General features: G+C 38.0%; 1 protein-coding gene across 1 annotated transcript; it reads right to left on the bottom strand.

The window, feature by feature from the left end:
• Positions 1-1,377: 1,377 nt before the first annotated feature.
• Positions 1,378-20,076, bottom strand: ScsbetaG (Succinyl-coenzyme A synthetase beta subunit, GDP-forming). The gene is made up of 10 exons (XM_045767961.2): positions 19,940-20,076; positions 15,913-16,042; positions 15,249-15,348; positions 14,191-14,343; positions 12,770-12,950; positions 10,042-10,187; positions 9,739-9,851; positions 7,572-7,706; positions 5,509-5,637; positions 1,378-5,208 (listed from the first exon to the last, which is right to left on the bottom strand). The coding sequence occupies exons 1-10, from the start codon at positions 20,009-20,011 to the stop codon at positions 5,099-5,101; spliced, it is 1,269 nt and encodes a 422-aa protein (XP_045623917.1). The 5' UTR covers positions 20,012-20,076; the 3' UTR covers positions 1,378-5,098.
• Between the last annotated feature and the right edge of the window lie 2,455 nt (positions 20,077-22,531).

Genomic DNA, 22,531 nt, shown 5'->3' with positions numbered 1-22,531 from the left:
CTAAGCGGTCAGCTGCTTCTCGAGAAGGAGCAACAAGTCACATGTACCAGTACGGGCAAGATTAAAAGTAACAAAAGTATCCACCGAATCAACGAGGTGTTTATGGAGGAAGAAATCGTCAGGCATGTAGAATCCACATGATTGAGATCAAAGTACTTAGTCCGTGTAGCAGGATCAAACAAGGCTTGGAACAAAGTAGAACTGGGAGGAATCGTGACTGCGTCTGTGGAGGGAACGGTGATGAGCAACCACAGTAAGATGAGGGGGTAAAAGGGGGAGTGATCACAATGAGAGGGAGCCGCTCCAGGTGATGAGGGGGGTCAACACTGGGGGCTTGGGGCTCAACCTTGGGGAGGGGAGCAGAGGGGGTAGTCGGGCAGGTTACTGAAGCAGCTTGGTCTGGGCCCAACATAGCAGGGGCTACAGAGCCCGGTCGTCCATTACAATCCGACTCTGGGGCCTGGAGTCAAGGGATACCACCTACCAGGGCAGCCAGGGACGTCGAGCACTGACCAATGCAGGAAGGGATGCGTCGTCCCCAGAGGTGCTTCCCCTTTTTATCGGGAGTCCTACTGCCTCATTCATTCTCCCTTTTGCCCCAGCCTGGACACCCAATCATCCACTTAGGGATGGTTGGGTGTCAGCCCCATCACAGGCGACCCCCTCCAGCGGGTGGTCTGTTGACTCCAGGCCCCTATGTTTGTTTCCCTTTGGAAGTACAACTCCCAAAGAGGGGCATGAAAGGGAGCTAAGGCAACCCTCACTGGTCCCAGGGAGGTGTACGTGAGCCCCCCTCACCATGACAAGGAGGAACTATGGAGTGGGGGGGGGGGGCACATATGTGGAAGGTGGCAAGGAAAAAAAAAAAAAAAAAGAGAGATGTCATTGTTTGGCAGGGAAGTCCCCTGTCCAATGATATTTATTTTTACCTGCATTTTAAAATATTTCTAAACGAGACACAGCATTGTATTTCAACAGGAAAACACAGGTTTTCCACAGTTACAGACATCCTCCCTCACCACCTCAACTGTCATGTGTTGCGACATTTTTACAATTGAGGGCCGAGCAAGTAAGTAATTATCAAAAAGAAGGCACCAAACCGGGAAGGTTATGTAGAGGGTCGAGCAAATGGTCAACTACCAAGCTTTTTTTTCTTGAATAGTGTTCAAATGCTGTGATATCACTGTATTTAACATGAGAATAAGAAAAAGCAGTAGTGCCAAGACTGTGTCCTGAGGTACACAGCTTTTCACTGCTTTTATTTTTTCTTCTTTTTTATTTAAAGGGAAAAGACCACCGACTCGCACACGAAGTACATTTTAATACATTTAGCCTTTACTGTTCTCTGTCTCCTGCTGTTGAAAAGGAAATAAAGTAAAATACAAATTATATTTATTAACAAGAACTGTACAATTTATTTAAAATACAATGGAATAAGGAATGAGAGAAATACTTTTCATAATTCATGCTCAACTTAGAAAATAATAAAAAAAACTAAAAAAAAACTATGAAAATCTTCCCAACACACCAGCACAATTAACTGACTAAAATAATGCTTTTAGAGAATTTAATATAAATATATAACCTTGTCTTTACTGTACTCACTCTCACTATGCAGCCCAAAAATGTTTTAAATAATTAAAAGAGCAAATCAAGTTAAAACATTATCCTCGGCATCAATATAAAGTACTGAATTGCACCTTAAATACATAGAATTATTCAGTCACATAATAAAAATCACACATCTTAATTCACCTTCGCAAATAGAGTGGTAGACGGTTGGAACAAGTTAAGTGAGAAGGTGGTGGAGGCCAAGACCGTCAGTAGTTTCAAAGCGTTATATGACAAAGAGTGCTGGGAAGACGGGACACCACGAGCGTAGCTCTCATCCTGTAACTACACTTAGGTAATTACACTTAGGTAATTACATCGATGTCAGACATCATTCCTTTGTTTTTTCTTAAGGGTCGGTACATTAGATGCTTGTATTATAATACTGTACTAAGTTTAAGAATTATAAGTTTGTTAAAAATCTAAATACCATACTTAATAATTCTCCCAACAAGAAACAAATTCACCAATTGTGGTGCAGTATTCAGCACAATTGGGTTACGGGCAATAAGTATCGGGATTCAATTTCAGAGGCAAGACGTTGTTTGGACAATGTTTCTTTCTCCTAATGCCTGTTTACTTAACAGTAAATAGGCATTTACTTAACAGTAAATAGGTACCCAGGAACTGGGTAACTGTTTTATGTTGCATCCTGGGAAAGGTCAGTAGACTGCCATGGGGGGATCTTGATAAGCCCCCCCCCCAAAAATATATATACTTCCTGACAGTAAAAATTACAATACAATTTAAATACCTGTATGTTCAATACAATTTAAATATATAAACACTACCATCAATTTAAATAACTGATGGGAGTGTTTATGGCTCAATTTGGTGGTGCAGTGCCTCACAAGCCATTTATCTATCTTGAGGTTATCTTGAGATGATTTCGGGGCTTTTTAGTGTCCCCGCGGCCCGGTCCTCGACCAGGCCTCCACCCCCAAGAAGCAGCCCGTGACAGCTGACTAACACCCAGGTACCTATTTTACTGCTAGGTAACAGGGGCATAGGGTGAAAGAAACTCTGCCCATCTAGGTTCATGATTCGCAAGAGAATTTTGTCAAGGCATCAATCCTTAACTGTTTGCTTGGTTAAAATAAAGTATGAAGTGATTAACTATCTTAAATGCAAGATAAGTTTCCAGCTATAGAAACATTTCTTGAGATCTCAATGTTGAAAATTGGTCAAACTCTCAATACCAGCTTTTGACCAGAAAGAAATTTGAGAGAACAAAATCTCAGTAGAGCGACTGTTAAAAGTAACTATACCATGATGGAGCTGCTAGGCATCCCTAAGGACCTGTCAATCAAGTAAATAATTAGCAAAAGGTGACACAAAGCTGGGAAGACTATGTAGCACCTTCAGTGTCATTGGATATTCAGAAGGCACTGAATATCATTTAGGATGCAAATATGAGAACAAGAACACATAAGGGAAGCAACATCAAAGGTATCAGATTTACCAAGGATTCTATCAAGGGACAAATTATCTTGAGACATTAGGAAAGCAAGATATGATCATCCTGAAAACCAGGACATTCTACAAGGAGGTGCACAACTGTAAGTGGGACAATGCTGCCTGGAAAATAAGGAGCAAGACAGCATGCCAGTAAGTGACCATGAGTTAGGTACGTATGACTAATACGTGACCCAGCCAAAGCTGCTCCCGTCTGTTCCAGTAGGAGGGGATAGGGGATTGGTTACTTTTTAAGTGTGTGGAGTTTGATACCTGCAACCCCAGACCACCAACCCTACCAGTGGTCTCCGAGTGAATGACTGGGTGGAAATTTGAATAAGGAATGCCTTTTAGGAAAATAGGGTAAATGTGGATAGCCTCCTTAGGGCCAAAGTCTGCACGGTTATTTAAGGCAATACCAATATGGCTGGGAACGCAGCAAAACTCAAATGTCTTAATATCTTCTGAGATAAGAAACAGCCAATATTGTATTTCAACCACCACAGAATCATTTAACCCTATGCAACCATGCATAGGGTTAAATGATTCCAAATTCACGAGGGCGCTGCAGGAGTCGCCTGTCAGTCGAGAGAGATGCCAAGAAGCAGAAAGTAATTATCAAAAGAAGGCACCAAACCTGGAAGACTATTTAGCTGGAACTAGTGAGGTAGTTGCTAACCGCTTATGTGAAAGGGGCAGAGAAACTCACAAAGTGGAGAACCTTGGACAGCTGCTCAATTGTTAGAAATTCGAAAGCAAGAAGAAAAAAAAAATCCAAATGAGAAATAGCAAGGAAAGAGAATCTTTTTACTCTTGTAGCTCACAATATACAAGGAAAAGATGAGTGCAAACTTGCTTATGAAGAGCTCTCCCAACATCAAATAGGAGAATTTTCCCAACCAAAAATGCCTTGAAAGACACTACTGTAATATTGTCTATGCTCAATACCCACTTGTAGACAGTTATCCCCAATGATCTTTATATACTTTATAGAAAAGACATTCCTTTCAAGGTGCCTATCAATGCAAAATTAATAGAACTTTATCAATGAACACCACATATCAAACACTTATCACCAAACTATTAACAGCCAGCTTACACTGAAGTATGCCCTACCATTCCAATGCCAAATAGCCAGCTAACAATAAACCTACAGCTTCAGTCAACAGCAACTGCATTAGCAAAAGGACCTCACCTCACATCCTATAAGGCATATATACTGCACTGCTACTTCAGGTAATTTGTATCCACTTCACCTCTGCCTCCAAAAGCTGTTAGCTTCGTCAAAATGCGTCATTCAGTAACACGTCTTGGGCCCAATAAAACTGTAAAATGTACTACAGTTGATTTTTTAACTTCCTTCTCAAGTAAAGAACATAAGAAATATGGAGAAGACTTGTGCTAGAATTGCTGATCTAATACTTTCAATCATGTTCAATAACTCATTCACTCTCACACACATCCTGCCCCCCCCCTCCCCAATACACATATATAACATACTGGTAAGTAACAATATTACATTTACTTGGATCATCAGATTTGAGCTGAAACCTGAAAAATTCAAGATTGTCATCCTACCATGTTTGGTATTTTCAGGCCAAAATTCAAATGTCTTGAAATTTGTTCACCCCTAATAATATTGATTTCTGTGATTTCTGTGTGTAATATTAGTTATATATATTGACAATACGAGTTTCTAATTAGGTTAGGTTTGCTTTACCTACATCGGGCACTATTGCGTAGTAGTTGGCCTGTTTAAGTTAGGTCAGGTTTTTAAGTTAGATTTGTTTTAATTTATAATAAAAAACTTTTAAATATACACACTATACTCATATGTCACAATCTAGAACACTTACATGACTTTAACTGGGGTCTGGAGATATCACAGTCTCACATATGTAGGCGGCTAAATGACAATACTACACTTCAGTACTGAATAATGGTATCAGTAAGTCGTAGAAATACCCAGAATGAAGGTACAGTAACATGGATGTTAGCCGACAAGTTTCTTCAGCAAGCAACAATTGCTGCACTAGCTGATAGCTGCCACAGCCTTCCTAGCACCATCATCCAAGTCACTCGCAGACTGGATAGGGCATCCAGACGTAGCTAAAATATGTTTAGCTTCTTCTACATTTGTTCCTGAAAAGATTATTTAGAAAATTCTTTAACTCCAATATTCTCATCCAAAAATATTACATGCAAATAAAGTACATTTTATTTTTATGACAACTACAATACAGAAACATACTTGATTATAAAAATACAGTATAATAAATGTATACAGTATTGAAATATAGAGTACTGCAGAAACTTCATTATTCAATTTGTATTTCCACATGTATGCCAAGGACTAAAATACAGTATCTCATACAAGAGCAAAAGTCATTTCTTTGTCATTTAAAAAGTGTGTCAGGGATTTCCTTATAAAATAGTTCATACCTTCCAGCCTGACCACCAATGGAATGTTGATGTCTCTGTCTCGTAAAACTTTCACGAGACCATTAGCAATGGTGGCTGTGTTTACTATGCCACCAAATATGTTCACAAAAAGAGCTTTTACAGAATCGTCTGAAAGAAAAAAAATTACTTTAATAGCACATAAAACAACTTTAGTTATATGGTAGGTAGATAAAAACCAAAACTAACTCTTGGGATTAAAGCATTTTAAGCAATCTTCACTATTATTAGCAGAAATGCAATTAACTTCTTTAGTCAGTAATTATTGCACCATGTGTTATTGTGGAACATACATGTTTAAAGGAATTTTAGATCAAAGTCCAAATACAGTACAGTACAGTATTGACAAAATACATACAAAATATAACAAAATACCTAGTACTAAAATGTAACAAATTATTATAAATGGATTACTGTCAGACAACAACTCAATACAGTACCTACATACAAAATTACCAACACACACATGGAAATATTTCCAAGACACTAACGCCTCCCATTGCGAGGTGCGTGGTGCTGGTGCGAGGCGAGGCTGCTGCGTCACCTGTTTCCACCACACTATTTTCTTTTACGTTTCTTGGTCCTGTCTTGTACATATGATATTGACACCATATTGTTTATCAATGATTGCTCTATCCTATGTGATGGTCAAATTGATGAGTGCATAAGAAACTAATTTATTCAAATTTTTAAAATCTAGACTAGTGAACATTTTGTGCTGGACTGTATAATTGTCATATACAATTTTTATAATTGTTATAAAAATGATAACAATTATACTGGGGAGAACTGGGCAGTTATAATTTTGTATGTAGTTGTTTGCCAATTCCTCTATCCTATGCGATCGTCAAAAATTAAGCACAATAAATAAACCTGTCAATTTTATTTTCTTAATTCAGTTGGGGAAATGTTAGTCATGATAGATTTGTACTTACATAATATGCATCAGGGTTATTATGAAGATATTTCACTACACTACCATACTGGTAACAAACCTATATATATATGTACATTGAAGTGAGTATAGGTTCTCTACAAAGTATTTATTTTTATCAGGAAAAGAGGGGGGCCTGGCAGGAACCTGACAGTCCGAACTGACCTTGCCTTATAGTTTGTTCAAGCGAGTTCACATTGTATTGTTTCCCCTTTTATTTTTGCTTACCCATACAGTACTATCTCATCTATTTCCTACAGCCTAAATTATCTTAATGGCTTATCTATTTTAGTTCTGTCATTTGGCAAAATTGATGGACTGACAATTCTGATCTGAAATTGGAAATATTCAGCAAAAAAAAATATATTTACCCTAATATGCCAAAACTATAATATAGTAAGAGGCCAATAATTTTTGAAAGATTGCATGAAAACAATTTGAGAATGCCAACATTTCTAAACAAACCATTCATGCATATGTAGAACACCCAATTTATTTTTATGCTTTTTGAATGTGCTTTGGGGAAGCTATAGGAGCAATAACTGGAAAGTAAACTATTCAGTGTTTTGGCAGATTTAAATATGTCGGTAATTAACACACATGCATTATCATAATCAATTAATTACAAAGTATCCAACAGTGTATTTGGCAACTTCTTAATGAAGAAATGTGTATGGATAGGGCAACATGACTTGACTTGACAGTATCAAGTCATAAAATACTGGAAGGGATACGAGAACAGACTAACAACTGGGATACAAGAAGTAAAGGAACAGTGCCCATTTATTTGGAACCTAGGGGATCGAATGCCAACCATGCAAGAACCGAGGCCAACGCTATACCGAACAGTCCAAGTAGATGGGGCTTCTGGAAGGTGCCCCATATGCAAAGGGTCTACAGTAAGTGGAGTGGTCATTATCACATGCCTCGTGCATGGTAGAGGGGCCGTGATCTTTATGACATATCTCGGGTAGGGTGAGAACAATACAGTACCATAGTTACTGTTGTATGACAGGGAGAAGAAACATACTCCACGACCAAAAAATCCTGGTTATCAAAAGGGTTCTGGTACTGACTTTATTGGATATGATGTATGACTTCTAATAATTACCTGAGGTAAGAATCCTGAGAGCATGTTCCACCTGATGTTCTTGCACACCTCCACCAAGATCCAAGAAGTTAGCAGGTGAGCCTCCATGTAACTTAATTATGTCCATTGTGGCCATTGCTAAACCTGCTCCATTAACTGTAGAAAAAAATATAAATATGATTAATGAAATTTTTTTTCATGTATTCACTACCGTACCATCTAAGTCTCCAGGAGTCATTACTAATTTGATGTATGTAATACTGTAGATTAGAACAATACTCAGGTCATGAACTTAGCAAGAGGAATGTTGAAGAGTGAATCATAATGATTATTGATTCATGTAAATGTATAAAGGAAAATCCGTTAAAGTTAAGGAACACCACCTGACAACCTGAAATATTCTGTCATTCAGAGATTTGCTAAAACTATAGTAAATCTTTAGTAAAAAAACACAGGTGGCAAACCTGAAGACACGGGTGTTAGACAGGCTGAATGAAGCCTATCTAACACCCTCAGAAAAGGAAACAGTGGGGGGGGGGAAGATTGTAATCTTAATAAAAATAAAAGTCATGAGAACTCGGCTGAAACAAGACCTGAGGAAACAAATGAGGCATGTGTCCTCACTAACAGGTAAAGAAGCAATCAAATATATCCACGTGCATGCACAGCATCCACACCCAAGGGTGGAACCAACTTTGAACCCAACAGTGAGAATACAGCTAGCAGATGGGATAGTTATTTAAGGACAAAATACTTTACTCTATACGATACCTCTCCTAGCTGCACCAGAGTTTTGATGAACCCTGCAATGTTTCTCATAGCGAATATGGGTCAAAATAACTTGTCAGAACCAGCAATTGGCCACTGGACTCAGTTTAGCCATGATGGACATAGGAGAATCCTGGGTGCCCAGGCAAGAGCTACTTACTGCCTAACCCCATGACAAGGGCGAAGGGTAGCGTGTAACCAAAACTAAAAAAAAGTGAGAATGGGCACAAATACCAGGAAAGGCCAGATCTAGGTATAAAGAGACAGCTGGCCAACACAGAGCTAACCGAGCGTACCCAAAACGGTTTGAGTAGCACGTATGCCAAATCCTGGAGCAAAGAACTGTGAAGCCACAAATACAGCAGGAACTTTAAGAGAAACTCACTGCCATAGCACAAACCAAACCAGATTAGAGAAAGTAACTCTGGATCACTAGTCAGTGAAGTCAAGATAGAAAAGTTGTCCATTCACATAGTTATGTTCTAAATAATAAATGTATTGTTGTCAGAAAGTACTAAGCCTAAGCAAGCTGCACAAAGAAAACAAAGTTTCTAAGTATGAAGCAAGTCACTTGATTGAGTCCCGTTTTAAGACATTCCAACTGTCATAGGGACCAGTCGGGAAGACTATAACAAGACTTGAGGCAGAGGACCATAACAAGGTGTGGGTGTTACCATCTAGTGGCAGTTAGAGGTAGTGGGGCCAAACAGGCTAACTGGAGGTTTGGTGAGGAACTACTTGCTAATCCTTATAATGCCAAGTAGGACTTGGACACTTCCAGTGTCTCCCTAGCACCACTGTACCACACATGAACATTTGATAAGATAAATGTATGAGTGCACATGTAACTCTGTCATGATCCACTCATTTGGATAAAGGAAACTTTTGCCGTGGGAACCATACGATTGGAATAGCTCATTAAAAGAACACAAATTAAATATGAAGCAGTCCAAATGTGGTAATCTATGTGTCTGTCTTGCACTCACACAGTCAATCTGAATGATCACATGCATATGGAGAACATTCTATAGGGTCAGTGTTGTAAAAAAGTGTGTTCAGTTAATTACCCAGAAATAAACTGTTATATTTGGCTTGATCAGTATAGAAGCCTTTTGAATAATCTTGAAGAAAAAACTGATGCTTACCTCTGAATTGTGAAATTAACATATATGTTAATGCCATATATATCCAATACATTTGATGTTCATTTGATAAGACTTAACGCATAACATTATGCTGTACTGAACTCGGTTAACATAAATACATAAATGTAAATAATCTAAAAATGAAAAGTTATCAATAAAAAGCAAACTGGGCATTACAGTGAAACATGAATCAATATCAGGATAGCAGTATATATAAAATAATGTTCTCAACATAAAAGAAAACTAAAAATAACACACTGATGAAAAATACAGACCTAAGCAGCCAATGTTTCCATCCATGCCAATGTATGTGAGATTGTGGCTAGCAGCATCCACTTCTCTCGGATCATTTTCACTAAAGTCCTCCTGAGCAAATATGTCCTTTTGTCTGCAACATTGGTTCCTTAGTATCACATTTTAATATATGCCAAATATTATAAGTATTAACTTTGTAACCAAACTGTACCGGGAAAAAATTATGCAAAATAATGCGACAAATTGTAAATAAGAACAACATTGCCTATTAGATACGAGAATGAACAAGTTTTATATAAAAACTTAACGACTTCTTAGCTTACCTGAATTCAGCATTATCATCAAACTGAATCTTTGCATCAACTGCCACAACCTGCCCTTGGGGGGTCTCAATCAATGGATTTATTTCAATCTGAGTTGCATCTACATTAAGGAACATGTTCCAGACACCCTTCACCTCTTTAGCGCACTGAAAACAAAGATCAAACTAATTTATAACAACAGAATAAGATACTTGCTCCCAAAGTCTTGTGTTGGTAAGAGCTGGAACAGCAACAAAGTCAAGTATCATCCTCATTTAAACAAACACGACCATATTCGAGTTACATATGCCTGCTTGCCTCTCCCTCTCTCTGGGTTACTATTGCCATACAGTACATACTTCTATTGGCTGGATCACATTTATTCCATACACTACAGGCCCTTATGTAGCAAGAATTTTGCAAAGCACAATTATATTTTTAACAAAAATTCAGAAGTGCAATAATGAAAATGTATTGGCTTTACACAGACAAAAGTGGAGAAAAAGTAAAATGCTGAATGTAATGAACCATCCTTATCTGGTGGGCCCCACTGCCCTGACCATTTCTCCTCCCTGAGCGCTTGTGCCCCTTTGCATTTGGTGGCACACCCGTCCTCAATTGTTAATGGTCCACAGCCAACCACTGTGCTTGGCTGTGGCCCAACAATACACCATTGGAGAAGGCTCAAAATTTTAGGTAAAGTTATTATACATATATACTCTCTATAACAAGGTCTGATCTTTCATGATATTTGTGCCCGTTCTCTTTTAAAACACACTCAACTGCTAGAGCCAAAACTCAAAGAGCAGAGCAAAACCAACAAGAATCCAATAGATGGAGAAAATTTGTAACAAAACGCAAGCTTCCAGATGTGCATGCAGCCGACTTACTTACCGCATATAAATCAGGAAAGGCAACCAAGATACTACAGAAGAGGACCATATGATGCAGCACACTTACACAAAGACTTGTAGCAGGAGAGACTTAGAGAAAGAAGAAAATGTAGGGAATCTAAGGCTGACTCGAGATGAATAGCAAGGATGTCCACAACAAACCAGGCAGGCATGAATGCAGCTTGGGAAGAGCAAAAATTGCAAAGACCATGAAAACAAGGAGAGGACTAGACTAGACTAGCTGGAGCCAGAGCAGCTCCAGCTTCATCAATCTCTCAAATAAAATCAAAGTGGTTAGCCTTCTTTTCATGAGAAACTAAATAAAGAAAGTGATCTGATGAAGAGTCAGGATAATTTAGAGCCAGGCAATCTCAAAATAATACCATGATGTCATCAGAAGAGCCTGGAATAAAAATACCTTCACTGACCTCTGTAAAGGTATTGGAAAAAAAAGGCCATTAAACTTCACACAAAAAAGGATGGAAAGCCCAGAACATCTTGAATAAAGCCAAAGGTTGATTGTTTGTAAGAGAAGAGCAGGAAAGGAGCTGTGTTAGTGAAAAGACCAACAAAGAGAGCTAATAATGAAGGTTGAAGTAGCTAGAAGGGATCAGCAACTTGCTAATGACTTTAGCTTTCACAGGCCCAGCAGTAGTATCCAGATTGAAGGATAGACAGATTATCTCCCACTTGGTCCCATGAAGATGTAAAATTTCTGCCATAAATGCACTGCCATCGTGGAAAAGGAGTCGCAAACAGACAGACAGCGGCACTAGGTGAATGTGAAGAGGTCCACCCAGAACAGTGACAATGGTTTGCCTCACTGCCAAAGGAAGGAGACCCTGTCTACCTGCAGCCTGTTCAACCTGAAAGAAGCAATGACAGGCCATCCACAATCAACTCCCCATGAATGTGGACAAGAGATAGTGCTATCTCTGAAAAACCAAATGAGAGGCTATAGCCAGAATTCAACTCTAAAGGAGTGAACTGTCCAAGTCCCACTAATTCTCCATCGAGGCAATGTACAACCAACATAATGCCCCTGCACAGACTGATGAGCCCTGTAGGAGAGCAAGTGCATCAACAGCAATAACATGGCCATCGACTCATTGCAAAGGATAAAGGCAAACCCTAACCATGGTGGTATGGAGTCAGTCAGAAATTCGAGACCGAGGGAATGAGTCATGAAGGAGAAATTGGAGGTCAACGAACTTTCCACGGAATCCAATAGGGAGATGTGGTGGTTCTGGTATCACACATGAAAACCAAACTACACAAGACTCTCAGAGAGGCCTGTAGCTGAAAATGCAGCTTATTAATCAGGAGCCAAATTTTCCTGTCTCCCAACAAAATGAATTACAGTCCAGTATATGATTGTTATAAAGATGTTCATTTATAATTAAAACATTAATTAATATTGTGCATACTAATATTGTTGTGGAATACTAGAGCACACAAATATTTGTATAAACACTCCCAAACATGGAGTCTAAATAACTAAACATTCTTAATAAGAGTGCTAACAATTGCTAAATTCAAAATATCATGATGTAGAAATATAATCTTGTCAATATAAAGGGCTACCGTAACTTGCCAAGATATTAGCACATTACATTTAACAAGAGCCATTATACCACATCATTTAATTAATAATTTCTGCTCTTGAACATTGATTACCAGCACACACATATATACAGCAACTCAATACATACTGGAAAAAAAAAATCCCAATATAACTGCAGTTAATGCTTCAATCAGTATTACCTACTAAATTTGATTAAAAAAAAAAGAATATATATATACTGTATGTTATAAATATCCTTATCTCATATAAATATCCTATCTCATCAACTCACTTTCTCCCTCAATGGTCCTTCAAATTTAAGAAAGTCTGCAACCTTGAGGGCCATCTCGTCTGTAATTCCTTCGTATATATCAATGGGCTGCGTCATCAGACGCTCGGGAGTCTTCTCCGCTACTTCCTCAATATCCACACCACCATCTGGACTTGCAATCAGTACAGGGCCGTTATATTCTCTTCAAGTGGAAAGAAAAATTAAAGTAATATTTACAAATGCCACTTGTCCCCATACAATATCATTAAAGTATTGATAACCCATCTTCCCCCCTTTTCCTATCTATCATTATTGAGGCAGTGTAACTGGTTTCAAGAATAGCCTGCATAAGTATACTGTACATATGCAAAGTTTATTTGGTTTGGTGCTGCCAGGGAAAGGAAGCTTGTTAGGTTTATTGAGGTACCAAGCCCATACTACTGACCTTCTCCAGAATGCAACCCAACAGTTGCTCATTTTCCAAGTACCAATACTGAACCACTTGGGGCCGGACAATAGAGCAACAGTCTCGCTTCATGCAGGTCGTCATTCAATCCCCGACTGTCCAAGTAGCTGGCCACCATTCCTTCCTCCCGTCCCATCCCAAATCCTTATCCCTTCGAAGTACTATATAGTGGTAATAGCTTGGCGCTTTCTCCTGATAGTTCCCTTCTCTTCCCAAGTACCAATTTACTGCTAAGTAAATAGAAATGTGCCAAAAGTCCTGCCCAGCTGCAGGACTTAAACATGAGACTTTTTGACTGTGAACCGATTGCACTGAGTACATTGCTACAGAACCCACCCATAATTATGGGACGCATGCTGTTGCAGTGCTCTCTAATTCCTTTCCTACATGTGAGGGCTGTCTGCTCATCTGACCCTGTTGTGATGGTGCTGCCACCATCTGGTGTCAAAGGTGAATAATTGGCTACCTGGTAGTTTGGACAAGAATAACTGGCTGTCCTTATGATTTAATTCATTGCCATTCTGATCTTTAGTGCGTTAGCAAACATTTTCTTCGATGGTGGACTGAACCTTATCTATACCTACACCAGACTATTCTCTCTAGATCATTTGCCTGTATATAAATCTTAACTATTTTGACAATTAACCAATTAATCTACCTACCTTGTGGTTACCTTGTGGGGGTTCCAAGGATCAATGTCCCCTAATCGGTTAATTGTCAAAATAGTTAAGATGTGTTAGCAGACCAAAATTGAATTCAAGAAAATTAACTAAGTTATAAAAGGTAAATCACCCATGAATAAATAAAATAACTTTCAATATGCATGCTTCTTTATATTGAACATCTGTAGTCTTTTGCTTCCTCATGATGGCATTCAGAACAGTATCCATTTACTGTTCTCTTTTTGGAAACTGAATAGGATTTTATGTTATTTAATAAATGTGATTCATTGAATAGATTGAGTGAAAAAGCTCACCTGTCCATAAGGATGCAAAAGTATGTTTCACGAAGGATATCGACAGACTCGGCGACCATAACCTTGTTAACGAGGATGCCATCCTTAGGGGTCTGCTTCGTGACCAGCTTATGGCCAACCATCTTCTCCACTAAATTTGCCACTTCTTCACAGCTGTAGAGTACAAAACACAAGATCAATAATATCATTGACAATGGTACTGCATTACATATAAACAGATGTAATACAAGTACAGTACAGTATATGTCCATATATGACAGTGCAGTACACTAGTTTCATAGTTCCTTGTAATACTGGACTTTGATTTCAGAAGGTATTCCAGACCAACAAATTTATATACTGTAAAAAGATTTAAATAAGGTATATAGTAGTCAAAAGTTATGACTTATTAAATACAGAACACAATTAATGTAAACAAAACTTCTCCATAATTTTATTAACCTACGAACAACAACAAAAAAATATTCTTGGAAGAAACTCTTAAGCTTTGTACCAATACTGGGCTGGGCCAAGGTCAAGACTGATGGATTCTCTGCTTAAATATTCCCTTTATAAAAGCACAACCTAAGCATTTTAAAGATATTTGTGGAAGAGCAGAGAGATTATAAACTATGCCAAGTCATATTTCATTTAGTAAATGCACCTGCAAAGTACAGAGGAGCTTGTAAGGTATAGAGCATCAACGGGCCTCCCAGAAAATGTAATATCGAGTTATCATAAGAGATGACTAACCAAGTTTTAAGATAACAAAAACTTATGAAAAATTGCCAAAGGGTCATTGCTTCATTGATAAGAAAATGTCATTTGTGTGAAGATGTTATCTCATTAGTGTTCAAGCTATTTTGTGTCCCAAATTTTGCTTTACAAAATATCACTCAACTAATGTACTAGCTGTACTGATTACCAATTTAGGTAGCAGATTAAATATCAAAGAATATTTTAATACAGTATACTGTATCCTGAATCAAATACAGTACTAATGATTCACTGTCCACTTTCTCCTAGTATAAACACTAAGCTATACTGTACAATCACAAATTTAAGGAATAAATACTCACTCTTTAGTAAGATGAACACCGCCTTTAAAGCCGTTATCAAAATGTCCCTTTCCACGCCCACCTGCCAATATCTGAGCTTTCACTACATACTCAGCAGCATCTATAAGTGTGGAACCAAAATATAATTATAAGCCAATGGGTAAGTTTTCACTACAGGTTTTGCTTCTAAAAGCATGTAGAAAATCTGCCCTAATATTCTCTATGTTAAAGCTTTAAAGAATGGATACTAATGACCTGTGTCTTGATGAAATAAAAATTATAAACCTGTATAAGCTTTGGGTACGTGATTCCAACTTATGAGAAACATCTATATTTGCTGTAAGTTACCAATATTAATTAAGTACATTAAAAGTATTTATAGGCTGAAAAGTATTGTAAAAATAGACAGACTACTGTACTCTACAGTACAGTACTGCAATGAACAATTTCACAGCAATTTGAAGCAACATGAATTTGATGTCCTATGATCCATACTTTTGAGGTTTAGCTATAACCTTGATATTTAATATTTTGACCCAAATAGAATGTGCCTGATAATGGTATTACAATACAGTACTGTATATATTTTGTTTACAGTTACAAGCACAAAACCAAGCAAAAAAATGCTCTACTATCATAAGCCTGGCTCAGGAAATTACAATAATATTGTTCATTCACAACTTACTAAGGGATTTGGAAGCCTTTGCTGCATCTTTATGCGAGTCAAGGATACGAAACCTCTGTACGGTAACTCCATGATTGTCCAGCAAAACCTTGCTCTGGTATTCCAGCAAGTTGAGATATCGTACAGGAATCTGTGTGTAGACTCAAGATAAGGTGGCAGCAGGAATGATTTCAAATTTAAATACAATACATGCACAATATTTTATGTACTAGGAAATCCATTAAACTAGTCTGGCATTAATGACATTATTGGAATACCAAAAGCATTAATGTACTGTAATTTAAAATATTAACATCAAGATAAACACAATTTCTTATATATAAAGCACTACAACTATGCATGCATTTTAAACTACTAGTGTTTGGTTATTATATCAGTAAACAATTTTGTTCCAATATAAAAATCACAGTACAATATTCAGAGAAAATTAACACTGTATATAAGGAAATGTCGAATAAAAACGAGACTCCCTATAATTACTCATCTTTATATATATACAGTAGTGAATCCTGTCACATGAGGGAGGTAAAATGAGTAGGTTTGGAGAAACAGTTCTGCCTGCATTATGCCACTTGGAAATTGTCACTACGTAAAGGAAAGAAATAGTGCTCAAAGTGAATATTGAGTAAATCAAACAAAAACTTGGAAAATTGGGGCTACCTCCGTCTTCTTTGAAGACTAAGGTGAAAGTCTGAAATGTTACTAGTGATGAATCACTTAAGAGCCCAATTACACATATTGGATTAAACAGTCAGCATGAAATAATGGCACCTCACCTTACTTCACTCCAAGAAGTTCATCAGCAGGAAAAGATCACATTGACTACACCACGAGACATAGAGTACTGAGCTTAATGAAATGCCAGTTTCTGGGTACTCTCCTTGGTAGCTACCCTGAACATATGGTACTGATACTCTGAACACTTATCGATACACAGGATCCCTGTCCACAGGAAACAAGCACCATTTCACAGGGACTTGTCCCATCTTCAGGCCAACAGGGTAGGGACCTTGTGGAGATCAGAGATCATCCTACTACTGTACCAAGATGAAATTGCCCCCGCAAAAATGTCTCAAAACACTAGACCTTTTCCTCAAGAAATGTTTAGAAATCACATAACCACCAATCAAAATGCCGAATAAAAAAATTAGCAAACAATTCAACTCCCCACACAGGGGTGTAGGGAGTTTAATTGAGTCCACTAGGAGCCCAAGCCCCACCCATTTGAAGGGCTAACTCCAAGTAGGTCAGTCCTCCATCAGGTGGAGGGCTGACCACTTGGAGCATTGGCAAGACACCCCACCTCACTGGTGCTCCTAATGATACATGGTTACCCACAAACTACTGCATATCCAGCCCATTCTCTTGATTTACTACAACATACAAAATGAGGGGTTCTAAAATGCACAAACCCAAACCATGACCTAACCTAACCAACCTATGCAAAGAAAATGTGGGTATTTGTGAGCCACAACTTCCCATAATGCCGCATATTTTGAATGTTGGGGACCACAGAATATAAAATGAGGTGCATTAGTTGAGAGGACAGATTGGCATATCTAAAGTGATATTGTTCCTTTTGACTTACAATAGTCTACACACATTTATATATTTATTTATTTATATACAAGGTATATTGGGGGTTAACAGAGAACATAGAAATTAAGGTGATTTTACATTCATGTAAAGCCACACATCAAGATTATGCTTATAGATATAGCATACACTTGAGCAATTGTAGTGATTTTTATATTTAGCAGGTTTAAGGATTTAAATAAGGATGCTGCATGCTGTCTGGGAATGGTGTTACTGTTCTACCTGCAGATTTATGAGTTATTGTGTCTGATAACATTTTTAGTTGTGGATCCCTAGGCGAAGATAGTGTGTGATATGGATGGACAAGTTAATAAATATAACAGTCAAGGCAGAGCAAGGTACATACAGCATTAACATATTTTAGAGTATACCTATACTTTTAGATACTTTCTTGATAAATTTTGTATTGTTAATTAATAGAGATGAATTGTGTACTTATATCAAAGGTAAGAGCAAAATGTAACTTTTTTATAGTGAAATGAGAACCAATACCAGGTATAACCCTTACCTAACCTAAAGATTTTGAATAATGGATATACAGTATGTTAATGAAACATTTTTTCTGGGAAGTTGGGTGGTTATGTTGATAAAACACTTACATATTCACATTTAGGGTCACAGTAATACAGTCGGGTTCGTTCTAGACGTGCAATCGAGAATTATTGGGTTCGAATCTCAAGTAAAACAAATTATTGGGTGTATTTCCAATCACCTAATGCCTCTGTTCAGCTAGCAATAAATAGGTATCCAGAAGTTAGTCAGATTGTTGTGGGGTTGCATCCTGGGGTCAGTAATTTGACCCTAGGGATGGGGAAGAGGGGGACCTCAATATAAGCCTAACATATACTGTATGTATAAACTGACTGCCTGTCCCCTGAAACAATGATTATTATTGGAGATGAAGAGTCGCAATACCGTGGCTGAAAAATGTTGACCAAATCACACACTAGAAAGTGAAGAGACGACGACGTTTCGGTCCGTCCTGGACCAACTTCATCGTCTCTTCACTTTCTAGGGTGTGGTTTGGTCAACAATGGTTTGGTTATTAATTTTATTACCCACATACCTTTATTATGAATAATTCTAAATCTAATTGAATTTTTGGCTCGTTTCAATATCGCATCAGATTCATTACTGCAAGCGTTGCATTCATGACTATTGCATTCACTGCTATAGTATAGAGATCAAATATTTACCCCATTGAATGCAAGTACTATTTTTCTTATTTTAAAGATTACTGTATACAAAGGATACCCCAATTAGTACATCAGGCTGCGAGCAACTGTGCCTAAGACCCTGGCTGACCAGGCCACCATCCAGGAGGCCTGGTCAGGAGGCCAGGCTGTGGGGAAATTGAACCTCGGAAGCAACACAAGTTAAACCAAGCAATTCCAACCCAGTCTAACCATACTGAACCAAAGACAGCCTAACCTATTACATCCTAACCAAACAATATACATGGTTTTAACAAACAGAAAATGAACATTGTCGAAACCATGTTAAAGACAGTACCTCTCTCAACCAGTTTAAGATAAAAACGAAGCACTACCTAATAAATTCCCTGTAACCTACCTTACCCCTCTGTTGTCAACCCATGTATGTTTTTTGTGTTTTTTTTCAAAACAACGCTGTTTGAATGTAATTTTCTGTAATAATTTGTAATTGTATTTGTGCTGCTTTTTCAACCATGTTCCCCCCTCTTTTACCTCTATTTTTATTTGTTCTCAACACATTTTATTCTTTTTACCCATTAGTTTTAAGCTTTAGTCATTAATGTTTTTCCTGCCCGAAACGCTTTGCGTAATAGTGGCTTTAGGCATTGTATGTACTAGCTCTATCTATTAACCCAACAAACTTTGTAAAATCTCTTTATGTATGTACCTTACCTAAATAAACATTTATTTATTTATTTATTTAATCGTCCTGTCTACGATGTGACCACATACACCCATTACATCGTAACCAAGACTTTAAAAGTTTAAAGTCAATGGACTTTAAAAATCCTTACCTAACCTTGCCTAATCTTACCCAACCTAACCTAGGGCAGACTAGCTTAACAACATATTAGGTTTAGACAGTTAAAAAGACATAAGCTCTGCCAAAATGCCTACCCTACAGTAAGTTAGAAAAGCATACAGTAGAGACGATACCTTAAGTTAGGTAGTTACAATTTCCATAAGCACACACAACCATCAATACAATCACACTGAGTATAATTTTGTTATCAATACATTTGTTTAGAGAGCCGAATGAATGAGTTAGGTTAGTATTAGCTGTTAGTTAAGTTAGTCTGGGACGAGACCACACACTCACCGGTGAGAGAGAGAGCCTCTCACACACCTGCTCCACACACTCACACCTCTAACTCCACTCTCCCCATACATATTACCCTGGCCAAGATCTTATCATAGTGTTCGCTGAGAATACTAACTTTGGGTTGAATTAGCGTCTGCAAGGGTAGAAAAACACCCCTGGAGAGGCAGCGTGAGACGGTGGAAGCCATGGTGGAGGTCCGGGGCACTACTGAACCTCTCGCCGGCGGCCTCTCCTCTCTCTCCTTATATATTATCTTATACTAATCTATTGCCTTAGGGAGATTAAAGGATGTGTGTGTGTGTGGCTATTATTTTCTTCTATAGCTTTTAGGTCATTTATTATGGGTTATTATTTATGTAAATGAACTTTTAAGAGTTCAGTGAACCTCTGAGCTCATCCAAGTGGCTCGTGACCTTTCCCAGGCGACTGTTCACTATTGTCTAAAGCAAATCAAATACAGCAAATCATATTATGAAACATGCTGGTTGTTTAGCTTAGAGAGACTATATATATGCTCTTGTTCTCCAGCCCATTTTGTTATATATTTAATATAGGATTGATTCTTTCTTTCTTATGCACCCCATACCCATTCCGTGATATTTTATAGGGGCAAGCGAAACTATACACATTGGGTTCATTAACCATTATAAAGTTGAATAAAATGTATTTAATATTAATAATGTTTATTCAGGTAAAAGTATATACATTCAAAATGAGTTACAAACAGAAACATGTAGGAAACGTGTTTTCTATAAACATGTAAGCTGTCGTTTGAGTGTTTGCATTAATGATATGACATTTGTGATCAGATGGATTTTATCACATATGTGTTCTGGTTGCAAGGTTTCAAAGTCAGTTCTCGAATCTGTATGTATGATAACATGTTGTCCGTGTTCAGCAAGAGCATGTTCCAAAGCCTTTTGAATGGCTAGCATCTCTGTTTGTAAAGTGGAACAATGTACTTATTGATTGTGAGCTATGTAATGTTAACTATTTCAAGTGGTCGAAGGATTAACTGTATATTGGTGTATCTTAAGAGGACTTAATTACAAGTTAACTGGGTCAGAAGATGAAGATTAAGCTACCCAGAGGTGGCACGGGCATGAATATCCCGTAAAGGAGTGATCGTGATTGATTGATGAAGATTCAGCTACCCAGAGGCAGCACGGGTTTGTAACGAGTGATCATGGAGGCTGTAGGCCCTTGTACTGAAGGCTGGGTCAAAAGAGGTGACAAAGTTCCTCCCACTTTTTTGGGGAACAAGTGAGGTCAAGATTGCGCTCTTCTGAAAAAGGTTGGCGACTGCCACACTTCATATACATTAAAATACAAATACCCAGTGGGCACCGTTGGTTGAAACCGACCAACGTTACATAATATATGTAACGTTGGCCGTTTTCAACTAACGGTGACCACTGGGAAAGGCTTATCAAGGTAACCACTCAAAAAGATAATGTAAATTGGTCTGCTAGATGCTAGATAAGGGTTGGAAATAATTTTTATTTTAAACTAATACCGAATACATATATGAATTCCATTAAAATAGAGAATGAATAATATAAAAATTAGAATTTTTTTTTTTTTTTAATATTTTCACACCGAGAGCACTTCAGTAAATTTCGTTTGTTTAAAGCTGTTGTGTTTAGAAAATTAATTAATTAATTGCAATATTCAGCATATTCTTATAATTCCATCTGTAGTATATTTTGCTGCTTTTATTTAATTATTTGTATTTCTGTACCAGCAATGAGAATAACATGAGTGGGAGGAATTCATCAGCTTTATTTCGCAGATTTATCCATTAGTTCTTAATTCTGAGAAAAAAAAAATAAAATTTGGTTATACAGTCTGCATTCTGAAAGATAAAACAAGTTTAATTGGGCGTGCAACTTATCCCTCGGTAAGGCAAACAGGACTTGTGACTGATGTGACCTAGTTGTTGTTATAAATTCAGCTATTCGGAACAAGTTCCAAGTAGCACGGGCTATGGTGAGCCCGTAACTTTTTTTTTTTTTTTTGAGATATATACAAGAGTTGTTACATTCTTGTACAGCCACTAGTACGCGTAGCGTTTCGGGCAGGTCCCTGGAATACGATCCCCTGCCGCGAAGAATCGTTTTTTCATCCAAGTACACATTTTACTGTTGCGTTAAACAGAGGCTACAGTTCAGGAATTGCGCCCAGTAAATCCTCCCCGACCAGGATACGAACCCATGACATAGCGCTCGCGGAACGCCAGGCGAGTGTCTTACCACTACACCACGGAGACTGCTAACTTACCTGGCACATGAACGGGGCAAGTAGCACGGGCTATGGTGTGAGCCCGCAGTGGACTTACCTGGCACAGGAGCGGGTGTGTGACCTAGTGGTGGGAAGACATCTTATTGAAATGGCTTCAGACAGCCACCAAGGAGGCTCCTCCCAGAAAACAAGCAGAAACATAATTACATTTTTACCCACTATAATAGATGATTTTATGGTCGTGTCACCCATTTGAATTATAGTGTGCAAGCATGGAGACCACATCTTCAGAAGGACATAGCTACTCTGGAGAAAGTGCAACACCGGGGCAACAAAAATAATTTCAGAGCTAAGTCAACTCATGTATCAGGAACGGTTGAAGGCCACTGGGCTAACAACGCTGTAAATGGGTCCGTAGAATTACCCAAATCCTACACACAGAAAGCACAATAGCATGATATATCAA

Source organism: Procambarus clarkii, chromosome 91, assembly GCF_040958095.1.
Source record: "Procambarus clarkii isolate CNS0578487 chromosome 91, FALCON_Pclarkii_2.0, whole genome shotgun sequence".
NCBI lineage: Eukaryota > Metazoa > Arthropoda > Malacostraca > Decapoda > Cambaridae > Procambarus > Procambarus clarkii.
The sequence above is the reverse complement of the archived record's forward strand: the minus strand, read 5'-3'. Positions and strand labels throughout refer to the sequence as shown.

Bases quoted from the DNA above. Each gene is read 5' to 3' on its own strand.
- ScsbetaG (XM_045767961.2), bottom strand. From the start codon at position 20,011: ATGGCTTCCACCGTCTCACGCTGCCTCTCCAGGGGTGTTTTTCTACCC. The intron at 7,707-9,738 runs GTCTGTATTTTT...TTTTTTCTACAG, and splicing joins TGGAAACATTGGCTGCTTAG to TTAATGGAGCAGGTTTAGCA. The intron at 5,209-5,508 runs GTATGAACTATT...TAATCTTTTCAG, and splicing joins ATTGGTGGTCAGGCTGGAAG to GAACAAATGTAGAAGAAGCT.